The sequence below is a fragment of the Oryctolagus cuniculus genome, chromosome 10, assembly GCF_051225735.1.
Source record: "Oryctolagus cuniculus isolate XC-2025 breed Fujian yellow rabbit chromosome 10, ASM5122573v1, whole genome shotgun sequence".
NCBI classification, from domain to species: domain Eukaryota; kingdom Metazoa; phylum Chordata; class Mammalia; order Lagomorpha; family Leporidae; genus Oryctolagus; species Oryctolagus cuniculus.
Genome location: NC_142876.1, coordinates 113,953,805 through 113,972,156, shown reverse-complemented (window position 1 = coordinate 113,972,156; position 18,352 = coordinate 113,953,805). Strand labels below are relative to the sequence as shown.

The window sequence follows — 18,352 nt, the reverse complement described above, 5'->3', positions numbered from 1 at the left end:
TGGCTCAAACTCCTGTTGCACCCAGCTAGGTGATCTGCACAGGCACCACTGATTTGGCTTTCACTTTTTTTGCACACGACACACCACAGCAATGGTGCTCAATACTATCACCCCGGAAAGCTCACATGAGGCCATTTTGGGCATGCTTGAACGTTCAGGAGTCCCTACCAGGGCAGCAGGGGTCACTGCCGGTGAGGATCTGACACTCCTCGCTCCTGATTGGTTTGGAGCTAGAAATGGACACGTGTCCAGTTGTGAGGAGCTTGATATTTTTCTAAATGAGTCCTGTTTCTCTCCTGTTGCACTGGGATGGATACTCAAAATGAGGCTGCAGCCACCCAGTCTCTTAAGACTGCAGTTTCAGAATCTGTACCTGTAACCTACTCACTGCCCCCCCCAACTCTGATGCTAATGGGAACATTTTTTGTTTGTTTTTTTAAAAGAGGTTGCACCATTGTTCTGGACATTTGGTGCAGCAGTTAAGACACAGCTTGGTATGCTGGTAGCCCCTATCAGAGTGCCTGGATTTGAGGCCTGGCTCCACTTTGAATTCCAGCTTCCTGCTCGCCTACACCCTGGGAGGAAGTAAGTGACAGCCCAAATATTTGGATCCCTGTCACCCACACACGAGACCCAAATTGAGTTTGGGGCTCCTGGCTTCAGCCTGGCCCAGCCCTGGCTGTTGCAGTCATTTGGGGAATGGATCAGTGGCCAGGAGATCTCTGTCTCTCTGCCTTTCAAATAAATGTAAATAAAAATTCTAAAACTTTACAACATAAAAAGGTAGAAAGAGAACAAGGGTGTGAAAAAAAGGAAGACGTAGTATGGTGCTGCCATATCGTCCCCATTGGGTGTCTGGGCCACTTTGGAGCAGAGCAGCTGGGGTTCAGGCTCTGTGGTCTGTAGGAACCCCCAGAAGAGCCCAGGGAAGAGTTGGCCACGTTAAGTGGAAAAAGAAAGCAATGACTGATTACGATGACTTTGCATTTTGGGTCTGGACTTGCCACTCCTTTCCTGATGCGAAGACACCTAAAGCTTAAGAAACACACTGGGGGCAGGCCCTTGGTGCAGTGGTTAAGCCGCTGCAGCCACGTCCTATATTAGAATACCTGAGTTCAGGCCGGCATCCTGGCTCACTAGGCTATTCCTCCGCCTTGCGGCGCCGGCACACCGGGTTCTAGTCCCTGTCGGGGCACCGGATTCTGTCCCGGTTGCCCCTCTTCCAGGCCAGCTCTCTGCTGTGGCCAGGGAGTGCAGTGGAGGATGGCCCAGGTGCTTGGGCCCTGCACCCCATGGGAGACCAGGAGAAGCACCTGGTTCCTGGCTCCTGCCATCGGATCAGCGCGGTGCGCCAGCCACAGCAGTCACTGGAGGGTGAACCAACGGCAAACGAAAACCTTTCTGTCTCTCTCTCTCACTGTCCACTCTGCCTGTCAAAAAAATAAAAATAAACATTTACTCTGAGATTCTTATAATAAATTTAACCCATTTTTTGTGGTTGTGGTTGGTGTCTTCTAATTTCAGTCACTTTCTTCTAACGTTTTGGCTTACATTTCATGGCTACTTTCAGTGCTCTCCCTTTTGCATGAGGAGTTATACTCTTGTTTCTGACTGATTTGTAACATCACACGCTGTCTTTAATTCTACCAGCTACTCTTGCACTGAAAAGCACTTGAACAGATATTTCTCTATTATCTCAGGTATTTACTCTGTCCTCTCATGTTTTTTCCTATTCTTTCTAGCACTACCCCTATATGTGAGAATATAGTCTGGAATAATTGAACTACAACCACGTTATTTTTATCTTTAAAAGGTTGTTTTAACAAAACAGATTAAATTTTAATGTTTAACATTTGCAATGTCTTTTTTAAAAAAGATTTATTTATTTATTTGAGAGTCGGAGTTACACAGAGAAGAAGCAGAGGCAGGGAGAGAGAGGTCTTCCATCCGCTGGTTCACTCCCCAGTTGGCCGCAACAGCCAGAGCTGTGCCGATCTGAAGCCAGGAGCCAAGAGCTTCTTACCAGTCTCCCATGCGGGTGCAGGGGCCCAAGGGCTTGGGCCATCTTCTGCTTTCCCAGGCCACAGCAGAGGTGCTGGTTCCAGTCCCGGCTGCTCCACTTCCAATCCAGCTCTCTGCATGTTTCCATGTGGGAAACCCAGAGGAAGCTCCTATCTCCTGGCTTCGGATTGGAATAGCTCCATCTGTTGCGGCCAGTTGGGGAGTAAACCAGCAGATGGAAGACCTCTCTCTCTTTCTCTCTCTCTCTCTCTCTCTCCTTATCTTTCTATATAACTCTTTCAAATAAAGAAATAAATCTTTAAAAAGAGAGAGAGAGAGAGGGAGAGAGAGAGAGAGCTGGATTGGAACCAGTGCCCATATGGGAGGCCAGCACTGCAGGCAGCGGCTTTACTCAATACGCCACAGTGCCAGCCCCTACAGTGTCTTTATCTAGAGTAATTATCCAGGCTGGCGCCGCGGCTCACTAGGCTAATCCTCCAATTGCGGCGCTGGCACACCGGGTTCTAGTCCTGGTCGGTGCGCTGGATTCTGTCCCGGTTGCTCCTCTTCCAGGCCAGCTCTCGGCTGTGGCCCGGGAGTGCAGTGGAGGATGGCCCAAGTGCTTGGGCCCTGCACCCCATGGGAGACCAGGAGAAGCACCTGGCGCCTGCCTTTGGATCAGCGTGATGCGCCAGCCACAGTGGCCATTGGGGGGTGAACCAACAGCAAAGGAAGACCTTTCTCTCTCTCTCTCTCTCTCTCTCACTGTCCACTCTGCCTGTCAAAGAAAAAAAAAGAGTAATTTTCCAGACTCACTCACTCTCTCTCTTTCTCTTTCTATCTCTGCCTCTCTGTAACTCCACCTTTCAAATAAATAAATATTTAAAAAGCAAAACAAAAAAACCAATATGTGATAGTCGCAGGAAGAATTCTCTTGATCATGGGCTCTGAAGATTCTCCTGCTCAAAATACTATAGATGAAAAAACAAACAAAAAAGAAATACTATAGACTTCTAAAAATTAATCAGAATTTTGAATCAGCAGTGCATGGTAGAAGTCCTGATGATAAGTGTCAAAGTCAATTAATTATAGGAAGTAAGTCTGGATAATTACTCTATTTTTTTTTCTTTGACAGGCAGAGTGGACAGTGAGAGAGAGAGAGAGAGAGGTCTTCCATCCACTGATTCACTCCCCAGATGGCCGCAACAGGCAGAGCTGAGCCAATCTGAAGCAAGGAACCAGGAGCTTCTTCTGTGCCTTCCACATGGGTGCAGGGGCCCAAGGACTTGGGCCATCTTCTACTGCTCTCCCAGGCCATAGCAGAGAGCTAGATCATAAGAGGAGCAGCTGGGACTAGAACCGGTGCCCATATGGGACACCGGTCCCTAAAGCCAGGGCGTTAACCCACTGGGCCACTGTGCTGGCCCCAATAATTCCTTTTTAAACACAGTAAGCTGGGGCCGGTGCTGTGGCTGTGGCGTAGTGAGTTAAAGCCTCCTCCTGCAGTGGTGGCGTCCCATATGGGAGCCAGCTTGAGTCCCGGCTGCTCCACTTCCCATCCAGCTCTCTGCTATGGCCTGGGAAGGCAGTAGAAGATAGCCCAGGTCCTTGGGCCCCTGCACCTGGGTGGGAGACCAGGAAGAAGCTCCTGGCTCCTGGCTTCGGATTGGCACAGCTGTGGCTATGGGGGCCAGTTGAGGAGTGAACCAGCAGATCAAAGACGTCTGTCTCTCTTTCTCTCTTTCTCTCTCTCTCTCTCTCTGCCTCTCCTCTCTGTGTGTAATTCTGACTTTAAAATAAATAAATGAATCTTAAAAAAAGAAGTAAGCTTATTTCAGTGCAAAAATTTCGAAAGTCACATGACTTTTTCGTAAAATGCAGCTTCCACTACGTTTTTGAAGGTCTTTTGTGAATGTGTAGATATTGCCTCACATTAATTTTTTTAAAAAAAGACTTATTTTATTTATTTGAAAGACAGAGTTAGAGAGATAGAGAAAGAGAGAGAGAGAAATGTCTTCCATCTGCTGATTCACTCCCCAAATGACCAAAATGGCTGGAGCTGTGCTGATTAGAAGCCAGAAGCCAAGAGCTTCTTCTAGGTCCCCCACGCAGGTGCAGAGGCCCAAGGACTTGGGTCATCTTCTACTGCTTTCCCAGGCCATGGCAGGGAGCTGGATTGGAAGTAGAACAGCCAGACTTGGCCAGCATCCATATGGGATGCCAGCACCGCAGGCCAGGGCTTTACACCCACTGAGCCACAAGCCAGCCCCTCACATTCATTTTTAAAAGTGCAGGTTTTACATGTCACAATATGTCAAAATTAGGGTCCATGTTGTGGCTTAATGGGTAAAGCTGCTGCCTGCTGTGCCGGTATCCCATGTGGGCGCCAGTTTCAGTCCCGGCTGCTCCACTTCTGATCCAGCTCTCTGCTAATGGCCTGGGAAAGCAGTGGAAGATGACCCAAGTGCTTGGGCCCCTGCACCCAAATGGGAGACCCAGAGGAGGCCCAGCTGCCATTGCAGCCATTTGGGGAGTGAACCAACGGACTGAAATTCTTCTCTCACTCTCTCTCTCTCTCTCTGCCTCTCTGTGACTCTGCCTTCCAAGTGAATTCAAGATTAAGCACTTTTGTTTTGTTTTGGCTGGAGGCACTCTATCACCAACAATGACAGAATACGGTTTGCTGGGCATCAGAGCAGAAAAGACACACAATTATTTCGAGCCCAGGGAGAACCCTGTGCCAAACAGGATTCACATCCGGCAACTGCTTTAGGCAAAGAAGCACCCAGAGCTGAGTGCCAGCTGCCCTTTGTCCACCTGTCCTCGGGGCTGGGAGCTTTCTCAGCCTGTCCTGGGTTTTCTGACCTTGCCACTCTAGGGGAGGCCTGCCCGGGGATGACGAATGTCCCCTACACTGTGCTCTCTTTGGAGTTTGGACTAAGGTTGGGGAGTTTGGAAAGAAAACCAAAGAAATCAGGTCACTTCTTGTCACCTGGCATCCAGGTGCATGACAGCTGTGACTGACCACGGGTTATCAGCAGAGGACTGCCCACATCTGCCAGGGAGGGGCAGTAGCTCCCCCTGCTGGAGCAGAGTCAGCCATTGACTACTTGCGGTCTCCCTCAGGAGTATTTGTCTCTTCTCCATCCGTCTGCTTATGCAGTTATCTGTTTGTATCAGGATGCACTCACATGTGGGGTTTTATTCATGGCTATAACCCGATATTAAGTTACTCCTCTTGCTGCTCACCGGGTTCCAGATAAGCGCACAAGCAGCTGTCTCGGGCTCGCTTCTGCTAGTGTTTCCATGGACACCCTTGTTTTGTTGGAGCCAACACACTGTGCTCCTGCATCGGAGGCTGGGGGAGCTCTCTGGAGGGTCTAGGCAGAGCAGCACCGCCCCTTGGTGACCCGGCGTGTGGGCCTGTAGAGCTGCAGCCCTCAGGGGCTGGAAGGGCTCGGGACAACTCAGTCTGGGGAGATGCCTCTCTCCCAATACCACCTGCTGGTGCTGATGGAGGCACAGGGCCCTTTAAACCGCCCAGGGGGTTCAAGGCTCAAGTTCAGAAAAAAAACTCCATTGCTGTGCTTATGCTGGTTTGCAGGTCATACTTGCTGCTTGTTATGTGAGTTTCCCAAGGCAATGAAAAGGTCGATCATCTTATCTCCTGCAACATGGCTGCCATCAGACACCTAGAACAAGCCCCTATTCTACACCAAAAACTTCATATGGCAGAAAGCAACACAAAATCACTTTTCCCGGAGCTAACAATGAGCCAATGCAAACACCTAGTGCACTCTTGCAAGAATTGTGCCCCCTCGCCCCGTCAGGCCCACTGCTACAAGCAGGAGTGAACCCACGAGGACTTGCTCCTAAGAAGCTCTGGCAAGTGGACGTCACCCACATTAACTCCTTGGGTCAACTTAAGTTTGTCCAAGTGGTGGGAGATACTTATTCAAAGGCTGTATTTGCAGCAGCCCAATCCGGAGAAAAGGCTAGAAATGTGATAAAGGCGGTTAAGTCAGCCCTGCTGGTCCTCGGTGTCCCCTGGACAATAAAGCCTGATAATGGGCCAGCGTATACACCACAGGAATTTAATTCCTTCCTGAGGTCCTGGAACATACAGTCTGCAACAGGTATCCCATACCTGTGAGAGACATGCGGGGTCAAGCCAGGGATGCTGCAGCCACGGCCGCCCAGGTCTAGGGGAGAGCACAGAGGTGACACAGGCCCTCCAACCACGGCTGTTCCTATTGTGCTGATCTGTCCCAGAGGTCACGGGCACTCACAGCTACTGCTCTCCCACCCTGACCCAGTTCCCACAGGGCACAGCTGAATCTCAGGCATTGCCTGCAGGGTCCTGAGTGGGTCTCTGCCTGGGGCTGGGGGCTGTGGAGCTGCCCACACTCTCCAGGAACACAGGGAAGCTTGCTGCCGCTGGGCGCCGGGGTCACAAACTGGAGCAAACTCCTTTCCATGGAACAATTTAATACAGGCTCAGCACCACCTGAGGGTGGCGGTGGGGGAGGGGGTTGGGGAGGAGAGTACAGTGGCTCCTGGCATGGCTGTTGTCTTCCAGTGTCAGGGTGTCCTGGCCCCAGGAAGAGCCTGGGGGGTATGCGCTCAACCAAGTGTATAGGATGCCGTGAAGACACACGGAAGGCTGCTGCCCAGCCTGGGCAGGACAGATGCTGGATTCGGCCTCTCTTCTAGGAGGCACCCATCATCCAGGTGCCCCAAGGAATAAGAGGTAAGGAGGCCTCTGGCCAGGGAGGGCACGTGGGCCTGGTCTCCCATCCCAGGGCTGGCTCTGGCCGGCTCCAGCCCGTGACTGTCCCCAGAGTGCGTGGGGCTGCCATGCCAGTAGGGGGGAGTCTTCAGCCGTGGCCCCCAGGCGGGGACAGCCTGCATGGACCCTGGTTCCGGGGGCTCTGAGGCCTGTGGAGGAGCCCACATCCACAGGCCCTCCCGGCTGCCAGCGTCGGAGGAGTCGTCCTCCCTGTGCTCTGGCCCGCTCAGGTTAGGGAGACTGGCACACTGGCACAGGCCTCCCCACCTCGAGCACTTTGGAGACTCCGTGGGGCTGGCCGCAGCTGGAGACTCTGCGGTCCCCACAGGGGAGCCCAGGCTGAGGGGCTCTGGGCTGCCTTCCCAGCTCTCCTCCTCCTCCATGCCTTCCCTCTTGGTGATGCGGAGGCCAAAGCTTTCTGGAGGACGGATCATCACTGCACGAGTAGCGGGACCCCTGGTCTGCTCCCACACTGGCACTGTGTCCTGAATGGTGATTTTGGCCTTCGGAGCAGTGGGGGCAGGAACGTGCATCTGGGAGACGCGTGCCTGCCCCAGGGGCCTGCTGCACTGTTCGATGGCCTTGGCTGGAAGAAGAAGAGACGCGGTTTGCTTCTCCACAGCCCCCGTCTACCTGCAGGGTGCCTGCTCCAACCTCATCCTGGGGTCCCCATCACCACGTGTGACGCTGAGGACTCTTCCAGGCTGCTAGCCGCAGACGGGAGGGTGCGTGCAGCCCGGGCAAGGGGAGCCCTGGGACACCACCGGCTCCTCCTGCACAGCCCCACAGGGTAGATGGCCCTGAACTCCTTGCCTCACTCTCATCTCTGGGGACTAAAGCACCAACTCAGGACCCCGTCACCTCCCCCACCTGACCTCCTGCACCCTAACAGCGCATTGGCTGAATTTCCCGCATCTGAGTCCCTCCTACATGGCTGGAAAGGAACTGAGCCTAAGATGATGGGGGTGAGAGCTGGGGCTGTGGGGCAGACATGGAGTCCGGTTCAGGCCCTTGGGGACAGGGAATGCAGTTTCTAAAGAGGTGGCAGGGGTGCCCTGTGTCCTCTGCCCCTGGGCCACTGTCTCTTTCCTGGTGAGACTGGGCTGTCACCGCTACTGTCCCATGAGCACCCAGGGAGGCAGCATCTGGAGGCGCAGTGGGGTCTCCCCAGTGCCTGGACAGCCTGCACCTGGGCCCCCACTTAGAGCCTCTAGAGCTGGGACAAGCCCATCTCTGCTCTGCATGGGGACCCAGGGGCTCAGGTCCATGATGGCAGCAGCAGCAGGGGAGGAGCACAGGGACCCCTCCCCACCAGAGCCCAGAGGCCAGCGATGCTCTGGGTCCTGCTGACTTCTGTTCGCCCGAGGCTAGGGCTGCAGAGCCCACACTCTTGAGTTCTGCCGCAGGGGCCCCCAGCGCCTGCCTCTGTGCCCAGCCCTGCTCGCAGGAGTGCACTCGGCCCCCACAACTGGGCTCAGGGCACCTGGGCCTTCCAGGGGTTCTCAGATGGCTGAAGGGGATCCAGTGCCGGCTGGTTTCCCCTTCACTGCACAGGGTTTCCCACAGCCCCACCTCCCTCTAGCCCTGCCCACATGCAGGTGGGAGCCCCACCCACCCCTGTCCTAGGAGGGTCCTGTGTGCAGACAGCTGTGGTCATCGGGCCAGGAGGCTGTGTGGGGTCAGTTGGGGAGAGCCCCCCTGGGCAGGCAGGGCCGCTTCTCATCTTGCTGGAGTGGGGGTCCAGCTGTGCTCCAGGCTCCTGGGGGCACTGAGCCAGGACACCTGCTCCAGACCTGGGCAGGGTAGCTCAAGGCGGGGCCTCCAATCCACTCCAGAGTGGGGGTCAGCCGAGGAGCCAGAGCCACAAATGTCCTGAGGACAGCTCCACGGCCCGGCCCCAGAGTCGTGGGGGGCGAGCCGGCACCCACAGGAGGATTCTGGGAAGCTGCCAGAGGCCCTGCCAGGCCATGCTGTCAGAGCTTCAGAAAGCAGAACTGCTGAGCCCGCGGAGGACAAGGAGGACCAGGAAGAGGTGAGGCCCTGGGCGGGGATGTCAGGGCCTGGCACTCCCACTACTGACTCCCCCAAGGGAGCATGGGACGGGGCCATGTGCTGGACTCACCTTCGGGAGGCAGGAGGCACTGGAGCTTCCCCAGCTCATGCATGGAGGCCCGCAGCTGCCTGATGACCGCATCCTCGCTCAGAGACCAGGCCTGCTTCAGGGTCACCTGCAGGAACTCCCGGAGGTGGTCCCGGGGCATCTTCAGCAGGCGCTCTAGACATGGGGGTGGGTGTCAGGCTGGGAGGGGCCCTAGGGATGGCGCAGCCACCATGGCTGCTCCAAGCCCTGTCCCAGCACCAGACATGGGCTGCAGACACCCTTGGACACCCTTGGGTGTCAAGCCAAGCACTGGAGGGACCGCTCAGGGGCCAATTTCCAGTGCGATGACCCTGGCCACTTCTCCTTGTGGTCTGTGGGGGCCTGGGATTGGGGATGCAACAGGGGGATTCTCAGTGCCCTCCTGAAGGGAACCCAGGCCTCCCAAACCCCCTCACCCCTCCCTCAAGCCCTGCTCCCGAGGGACAGGCAGGGGACCCCCAGATCCTCCGTCCCAGCATCCGGGCCTCTGTGGGCCCTGAGGACTCACTTTGATGGATCTTGAGGGCCGTGTATGCCATGGCTGGGAGCACGTGCTCACCCTCCAGGATGTATATATCCCATATTCTCAGAGCCAGGGGGAATGGCACCTGGGGACAGAGGCATTGGAGGACCCGCCCGTCAGGGCCTCAGCATGGCCCACAGGGGTGGGTGTGCAGTGTCACTACCCTAGGACAGAGGGAGACTCCAGGAGGCTGATCACACAAGAAGGCCAGAGCTCCTCCTGGGAGGGGAGGGGAGGCCATGCCTCATGGCCACATCCCTGCCCACTCAGCGAACCAGACCCACAGAGGATGACCATGTCCTGTCCTGGACCCTGGGGGTCTGCACACTTTGGAAGGCACACTGGAGATGCCAGACACCCCAGGGACCTGGGGGAGGGGTCAGCCCTTGGGCTGTGCTGCCACCAGCCTCTGCCTCGGGGGGTCTATGGATCTCCTGCCTCTCACTGTAGGGCTCTGGCCTTTGCCAGGCTCTCAGGATGGGTCCTGGTGGGACCTGTCCCCTCCTTGCTGGCTCTGAGGCTCAGCCTCAGCTTGGACCACACTTAGCAGGGCAGGGCAGGGCCTGCCTGGTCTGCACAGCAGGCTCCCTCCTGTGTCTGCTGGGGCTGGGGGAGCTCAGAGTCACAGGCCACCAGCACCAGAGAACCAGGCACTGGGGCAGGAGCTTCCCTGGGCAAGGGGTCCCCGGGGCACTTACCCCATCCAGGAAGCACTGGATGTACCAGTGGGCGGTGGAGTCCTCCAGGCACACACCCTCCTTCTCCTAAGAAGAGGCAGAGGCAGAGGGGGCTCAGGGCCCAGGGCCCAGGCCTGACTCCCTCTAATCTGAGCCCTGGGGCAGAGCCCCTGGGTGCAGGAAGCCCAGCAGCAGGGACATCCCCCCTCCCAGCCATGCAGGTTCCTGAAGGGACACAGGTCCCTCAGTCCACTCTGCTCTGGGGACAGCGTCTCCCTTCAATCTACGCCAACTCTGGGGGACCAAGTGCTGGAAAACAAACCAACACCCAAGCTGCCGCGGACCCCAGTAACCAAGGAAAGTTTTGGTGAGGACGTGGCCTCCCCTGGCTCAGGAAGCAGTCCCATGAGCCCAGAGCCCCCAAGAGGAGAAAGGAGATGCTTAACTTACCAGGTGTTTCTCCAGGGAGGGGAGCACGCGATGCACAATGAGCCCCAGGTGTTGCTGGAATCGCTCCAGTTTGGGGGTGTTTGGTTTGTAGAAACCTGAGTAGAATCAGCCACACCCCCATGTGAGAGCCTCCTCCTAGGAAGGCTTGAGAGCCCCAGGCCGGGGTGGGGTGCTTCTGAGCACTGAGGGTCAGGGGAGGCTGGACCAGGGGCAGGTGGGGATGAATGTGGCCAGGGCAGAGGATCTGCTTGGGAGGTGGGTGCAGGTGGGTGACTGTGTGCAGCCCAGGCCAGGCTGCCCCTGGAGCCCGCTGGGGTGGGTGCAGTCAGACTGGGTGACTCCTGACCATTCCAAGACTCAGGAGCGAGGATGGGGTGACCCTACAGGGGATGCTGCCTTCCACAAGTTCCCTGGGTGTGGCTCTGTGCTTGAGAGTCTGTGTACAGACGTGTGAGGCAGAAGAGCCAGAACCGACCTGAGTCACTGGACAAGGACAGGACCCCTTGTTCTGAAGGTTCCCACACCCAGGATGGCCATGGCCAAGCTGCAGGGCCTTTGGGTGGTGGTAAAAGAAGGGGGCTGGCTCAGTCTGGGAGGCCTCTGCCAGCCCTGGCTTCTAGGGAGCCCCCCCCCGACACACACACTGCGACACTGTCCTGCACATTCAGGAGCCAGTGAGGGCCGTGCACGGACTTGCATGCACTGGGCCCCACACGCCATCCACCTACCGTGCATCGCGTGCTTCCTGCTTTCCATGAGCTGCACCAGGGCCCAGAAAGAGTCCTCCTCGGGCATATACATGAGAAACAGCGCCACCACATGGCTCAGACCCTGGCTGTAGCCCACCTCCTGCAAGATCCCAGAATACCTTTAGGAGACCTCCCCTGGCAAGAATGATATCCTAGGATGGCCCACCTCTCAGGGAGATCAGGGTCACCCACCGAAGGGTCTAGGAAGATATCCTGCCACTTGGTGTCAGCTGCCCAAGAATTGGAGCCCAGAGAAGTTCTCCAAGTTCCTGGAGGGAATCCTGCAGGGCCTGAGCTTAGGCAGCACAGGGGGAGAGCTCAAGTATGGACACCTGTTACCCCCAAGATGTCAGCATGGGCCAGGTTGCTGTGGGAATCCAGATCGATGCCCATGGAAGCTTCTGGACCCCTGAGCTCTGCAGGTGAGCCGGTGGCCCTTTCTCCCACGAGGAAAAATAAGCCAGGAAGTGCTACGAGGACCAGAACAGGAGGAGTGCCTCTGGCATGGGTGCAGGCCTTGGCTTCCTGAGTGCCAGGCCCCCTGGGAACCAGGGCACCAGGCAGGGTTGGCCAGTGGCAGGTCAGGGGAGTGGGGATGTCCAGGCCTTGCTGGGTCACCCATGGAGCCCTGCGCCTGCTCCACGCATGGGAAAGTCTGAGTGGGTGGTTGTGGCAGTGGCGCTGTACAGAGTGGGATTCAGGCCCATGGGTCCAACCACAGGGCTGGTGGGTGTAATGGCATCAGTGGGACCCAGAGCAAAGTCGTACACCTGATCTGCCCTGCCTTCACCCCCCGCCCCACTGTGTGGAATGCTAGCCCTGGGAGGGGCATCCCAACACGGCCAAGCTCCTGGGGTCTGGAGACCAGCCCAGGAGAAGGCTGCCTTTCTCCTCCCAGAACTTGAGGTTGGGTCCAAGGAGGCTCAGAGCCTGGCCTCTACCGCTCTTCCTTGGAGCTGTGGATGAGAGAGGCCCCTCAACCCAGGCTGGGATCTCTGTGACCAGGGGTGCCCTGCAGGGACTGCCGGGATAGCACCTGCGCTATGATCCCAGAATACTCACGGGATTGTAGACGGAATAGGCCATCAGTATGTGGAATAAGGCCTGTTGGCTGGAAGAGAGAGGACAGAGGCCGTGTGTCTTGTGCTGCCGAGGCTCTCAGTGCAGCTCTGCCTAACAGAGCCTGACAGCCACACGCAGGGCCCGTGACACTCTGCTCATGCGCAGTGACGTCATCAGGGCACCTGTGTGTTGTCCACCGTGTGGGTGAGCGCCGCCTGCATGGACACGCACACCTCCCAGGGCGCAGTCCCGTGCACTTTCATTTCCCCAGGTGGGTGTTCAGGGCACAGGTGAGCGTCCCACTGTGGGAGTGCAGTCCCGTGTGTCCAAGCTGTGGAGAGTCAGCCTCCCATGCACGTTTAGTCTTGTAGGGAGCAGCACCTGGCGTCCTCAGTGGTTTTAGTTCCCCCCCTCCCACAGCTGTGCGCTGGTGCCCCTTTGTGGTGTAGGGAATAAGTGTGTGTTCATGCGCTGAGGAGGTGAATTGTGTGTGCTTTCATGAAGGGTCCCCCCGAGCCTGTGTTCCCGGGGTACTGGGGGGCTGCCCACTGCTTCCTTGTGACTGAGTTGAAGGGCTCCTTGAATATTCTGGAAACAACACCTTTATTAGTTAGATTGCTACTATTGTCTCCCCTGGTGTTTCTTTTCATTTCAGTCTCTCCACAGTGTCTTTGGGAAAGTTTGTGTACTATAGAAAAGGCAAGTTTGTTTTCTGTGCTCAATGAACTGTTTTAGGCTTGCACCCAATCTTCCCTAGGGACCCCATGTGCCCCAGGACCCTTGCTCCTCCCACCCGCGGGTCCTCCCCAGCCCAGAGGCCTCACTTCATTCCGTAACGTTCCCGGAACATGAGGTGGTTTCTGAAAGTCCATGCGATGGCGGAGTCGATGTGATGGAAGTGAGTGGCGCCCAGCCTGGCCAGCTCTTTCATCTCCTGCAGGGCAGGGACAAGGGGGAGGGGCAGCCTCAAGAACTGCCCAAGCCCCATTGCCACACAAGGACCTCAAGTCCACGTCAGCTCTTCTGGCTGACAGGGAGTTCCCTGCAAGCGCTCATTCCTTTCTGGGTCCCGCCTTGAGGGAGGGTCATGGGCTCCCTAACTTGCCTCAGTGCCCACGTAACCCTGACGGTCAGCAGCAGACAGGGGCTCTGAAAGGTCCCTGTGCACTCCCCCTGCCTGCCTCAGCTCTCAGCACGACGTGGTCTGCCCCCAGCCAGGCTTCTGAGCCTCCTAGCTGAAATCTCAGGCCCTGCCCTCCAGGAGTCAGCCACAGCCTGACCACTGCCCCATGCTGCCCCCTGCTGGAGGGGCCCATCTCCATCTTGACATTGCAAGCCACCCTTGGCTTGGAGCTGAGCCTGGGCAATGACTGTCTCCAGGCCCAGCTCCCAGGGCCAGCCCCAGACTGCAGACTTGGGGGAGGCAGGGTGGGAAACACAGCTGGGCCCTGCTCCCTGATGGCAGCCAGGGGCCATGAGAGCCAGCTGCAGTTGACTGCCCTCTGCTCACACCAGTCCTCACTCCCTCCTTTCCCAGAAGCATTGAGAGCTGTCTGACCATTGGAGCGGCCTCTCCAGGCAAGGGCAATGCCAGGGGCTGCAAGTCCATGTGAAGCAGGGCCAGCTGTGGGCAGGCCTAGGTGAGGGCTGGCCAGCTGTGGGCAGGCCATGTTAGCACAGAGCCTGTGGGGCTCCCTACCTCACACCATTGTGATCTCATCCTGGGAGACCCCCCGCCCATCAGGGACCAGCAAGTCCTCTCTTCTGGCCGTATGCCAAGCTGCCCAGGTGAGCTCAGCAGAGAGCAGGTTAAAGCCTCTGGCACAAAACACACCTGTCCAGTCCCAGCTGGGTCTGAGGAGACAAGGAGGAGGCACTGACTAGGATCTAGGGAGAGGAAGGCAGGATGGGGAGGAGGCTCCCGAGGGCTCAGTGAGGGATGGTCCTCCACGGAGACTCAGGCTCCTGAGCAGGCCCGAGCAGGCCGGGCCCCCTTGGGCTGAGTGCAGAGCCGTACCGCGTATTTGCCTGGGTTCTGGGCCTTCCTCTTGTCCACCTCCAGCATCACGGCCCACACCTTCCCACGCACCTGGGCAGGGATGCCTTTGTAGATTCTGCGCTGAAACTACAGGAGAGAGGAGGCTCTGGTGAGTGCTGAACGTGGCCACTCGTGGAGGCAGCGCAGGGTGAGACAGCAGAGGGAGAAGCCAGGGGCTCCCTGTGTATTGGCAGAGGGAGGATCTGCCCAGAGGGGGGCCTTATGACCCACAGTGACTGGAGGGCCAAGGGCTCAGGGGCACCGGCTCTGCCGTGTACGGACTGCCCCCTACAGGGCTCCAGGAACCACGCCTGCCCTGCATCCGGGATTGTCTTCAGCAGTGACTTCAGATTTTCTACCAGGACAGTGTCCTGTGTGTATGGGGAAGGTGTGCCCATGACCTGTGTCCCTAGGGACTGGACAGTTGCCCCTGGGCATCTGAGAGGCAGGCGGTGCCTGGCACAGGAATGGGCACTGCTCAAACCCCAATTCAGCTCTCAGTGTTCCCGAGGGGCCCTCATCGCCACGGTACCTTGTCGCTGCCGCGGTATTTACTATGGTTCTTTATCATCTTTATCCACTTCTGGATCCTTCCCACCTCCTGTTTACGCTGGAAAACGAGACAGGATGGCGTGAGCCCAGCTTGGGGCTCTGAGAGGGGCCCTCGGATGCAGCTCAGGAGCTCTGTGGGTGCTCAAATAGAAGGAGCCAGAAAAGGCACAGACCGTGAGCCCCAGATCTTCTGTCTGGGGGAGCATCGGTGGCCTGGCCTCTGACCCGAGCTGCCCCGTCGTCAAGCAAGAGCCCCTGAGCTCCAGCCAGGTCACTCCCAACCATGCCAATGAGTCAGGGCGGCCGCCAGCAGATGCCCCTGAGCTGCGGCTCACTTCTGGGACAGGTGAGTGTGGTAAGATGTCAGCAGGTGCCGTGTAAGTACCACATCGCGGGACCTTATGGCGCTCCCACTCACCACTGCCGAGCCCCACGTGCCCCTCCGCCCAGCTCTGCTTCCAGATGACTGGCCCATGGCCAAGGACTTGTCCTTACCTTTGCCCCCGGGGTGCTGTCCTGGGGCAACTTCTGCTCACTGGAAAGCAAGGGAGGCGGAGAGGTGAGGACAGGACCACAACAGGCACCGCGACCTCCCTAGTGGGGCAGGGAAGGACCAGCTTCATCCTCTCAGCCCAGGGGACTGAGATGGGGAGGGAGGGGCTGGTGACCATGAGCACAGGGAGCCTAGGGCCAGGCAGGGGCCCTTGCTGCCAGTGGGGGGCTCCAGGCCTGTCAGAGGTCCACCTTCGTGGGTGTGTGGCAGCCCCCCACAGCGGTTGTGGGGTGGCTGTCCTGAGCAGGGCCAGGCTGCCCAGGGCTGAGGCAGCTATATCCCCACATCAGCTCTGCCCAGGACGTCACCCTGGAACTGACCGAGTCTGGGTGGCCTGCCTGAGAGATGCTCAGTGCTGTGAGTGTGCACCTGGGGCTCGAGGCACCTGGGACCCCCACACACCTCAGGGTCCCCCACTGCCCACCCTCCCCCCGTGCCCTGGCCTCCTGAGGTCATGCGCCCCACCTCACCCCCTCCTCTGTCAGCCCAGACCCTGACCATCTCTCCACCACTCTGCTCCTACTTATTCTCCAGGTTCTGGCACAACATGGAGGCAGAAGCCCTTATCCCCATGCTAAGGTGGGCTGCTGAGTCATGCCAGAGATGGCCCGAGATGGCTCCATCCCTCCAGGTCACCGGAGCCCACCCTCCAGCCACGGGGCCTCTCTCCCTGACATCTGTGGGAACAGCCTCCACGTCTGACTCCTGCCCCCAAATGCTGACCAGTGCCTGCCTGTGACCACAGCTGGGCTCAAGGTCGGGGCCCGGGGACAGGTGTGCCGCCTCATGTTGGGGTTTCTGACCCCAGTCCCGCCCTGGGGTGAGCTGGGGTGCGGAGGACTCACTGCAGGAACCCAAGCCTGTCTGGGACGAGGCAGCCGCCCTCATCGTCCTCTTCTTCGGGCACCAACAGTGCCGCTCCTCGGCATCCCTGCAGCCGAGAGGGACCCGGGATGAGAAGTCACTGGGGGACCTGTCCGCCTACCCCCTCCCCCGTGTCCCCAGGGAGGCGGGGTCTGGCTCTCACAGGCACAGTCCTTGAGGCAGGGCCCCACCTCCTCCCCCAGCACCCTGGCCCGTACCTGCTCATATTGTCTGATGAGCGCTGCTCGCTCCTGGGCCCTCCGGGACCTCAGGGCATTCATATCCAATCTGTAAGACACACACGCACATGAGAGCCAGCACCGGGGAGCCCACAGGAATGCTGCCCTGAGGGCTGTCCCCCTGGTCAGAGGGGGGACAGCCACACAGCCAGGCAGACGGGCACCTGGTGTCTGGGTCCCTGGAGGATGACTTGTGCAGAGCTCAGGGACTAGGGACGGTTGGGGAAGGACAGCCCCCACCTTGCCTCCCCTGCCCTCGGAAAGGGCGCTCCTCCCCCAGGCTGGCATCCATGTGTCCTCCAGGGGGCCCAAGTCTACGGGGCTCCCTGGCCTGCTCCCAGCTCCCGCATCTCTGGGGCTCTCAGAGCTGGCCTCCCTGCCCCACCTGATACCAGCTGACCCGACACCTAGTCTTGAACCCATGTCCAGACAGGGACTCACACCCAGGCCCACACTGGTGACCAGCAGAGCGGGAAGAATGAGAAAACTGTATACACGCTCTGCACACAGGGGCAGCACTCAGAGCTCCACCACATCACTCATGGAATCCAGTGTGGGAGACCAGGGCCACCCCCCTGGCAGGACCTTCCCCACACCACAGCTCATGCAGAGAGCAAGTGCCACTCACCTCCATCGCGAATCCATGTGATTCTCTGAAATGCGCCTGCTGCCTACACTACCAACTGGTCAGTTGGGCAGTAGACGCACTACTGGCCTCTGGTCGCCTCCCAGCCCAGAGTGCGCATCTCAGTGACTGTGACATCACAGAAGCCTGCCAGCCAATCCCTAGTGGCTCTGCTGTGGCAGGGCTCAGGGTCCTCAGGCCTGGCTTCATTAAAGGTCACCAGAAGTGGGGCCTGTGTTCTCCCCAGGGCCCAGGTGAAGAGGGCAGGGCTCTGGCAGAACTGCCCCGGAACCAGGGGTGCCAGGGCCCTCTGCCACCTGTCGTAACGGTCCCAAGTCCCAGGCAACCGGCACCTCCCGCCAATCCTTTCTGCCTCTGCTATTGTCCTCTTTCTTTGAACACAAGGTCGCATAGGGAGCCCCACATAGACCTGTCCCCACACTCGGGGCTGCCCCTGCCATGACCTGAACTGAGACTCCCAGGGTGCAGCCTCCTGTCCTACCACAGGCCCCACCCCAGCACTGCCACCCTCTGCTGCCCCTCCTGCTCTGTTCCAGCCCTTCTTCCCTGGAGTTGTAGGAGGTGGACACAGGGGTCCTCTGGGATGGAGGCAGGGGAGCGTCCCGCTGAGCACCTCAAGCCAGCGTGGCCCAGCCTGTCCAGAGCGGGAATCAGGGCCCTGTCCTGGACACGGGCCAGGGCTTCAGGCACAGAGCACTGAGAACTCCTGGGCACCAGCACCTGAGCCGCATGCTGGTAACACCGGGCTGCTGCTGACCATAAGGACAGGGACAGCACCCGTCAGGCTGCAGGCAGGAGTAGCCACAGGCCCGCGGCTCCCCGGGGTGCTGATCGCAAGGTTGCTCCCCCTGGGAAAGTGGCTCAGCCCTCCCCCAGCACCTCCTTGGTCCTGGGCCCCACACTGCCCCTAAGCTGCCACCTTATGGCCACAGTCGGTTCTTTTCCCTTCAAGGGCACACTGCTCTGCCTCTCTGCCCACTTCCCTTGCCCTGGCATGGAGACCACAGGGTGCAGGGCCCTGGTCACCACACACCTGCTGGCCTCCTCTGCGGAGTGTGAATGAGTGCAC

General features: G+C 58.3%; 2 protein-coding genes across 3 annotated transcripts in view; both read right to left on the bottom strand.

Moving 5' to 3' along the window:
- The window catches only part of LOC138846706 (uncharacterized), a 480,670-nt gene that overhangs the window by 426,006 nt on the left and 36,312 nt on the right, over positions 1–18,352 (bottom strand). The gene's annotated exons all lie outside the window — the stretch shown is intronic.
- On the bottom strand, positions 155–15,077 carry LOC138846704 (USP6 N-terminal-like protein). The gene is made up of 11 exons (XM_089304925.1): positions 14,962–15,077; positions 14,409–14,516; positions 13,216–13,325; positions 12,392–12,440; positions 11,309–11,429; positions 10,581–10,675; positions 10,152–10,217; positions 9,439–9,538; positions 8,913–9,065; positions 6,956–7,376; positions 155–164 (listed from the first exon to the last, which is right to left on the bottom strand). The coding sequence occupies exons 1-11, from the start codon at positions 14,998–15,000 to the stop codon at positions 155–157; spliced, it is 1,272 nt and encodes a 423-aa protein (XP_089161051.1). The 5' UTR covers positions 15,001–15,077.

What these genes read in the sequence shown, in the direction of transcription:
- LOC138846704 (XM_089304925.1), bottom strand. Translation starts at nt 15,000, where the DNA reads ATGATAAAGAACCATAGTAAATACCGCGGCAGCGACAAG. An exon ending in AGAACCCAGGCAAATACGCG is followed by an intron (nt 13,326 to 14,408) that starts GTACGGCTCTGC and finishes CCTGCCCTGCAG; the next exon opens with GAGATGAAAGAGCTGGCCAG. An exon ending in CCTATTCCGTCTACAATCCC is followed by an intron (nt 11,430 to 12,391) that starts GTGAGTATTCTG and finishes GGGATCTTGCAG; the next exon opens with GAGGTGGGCTACAGCCAGGG.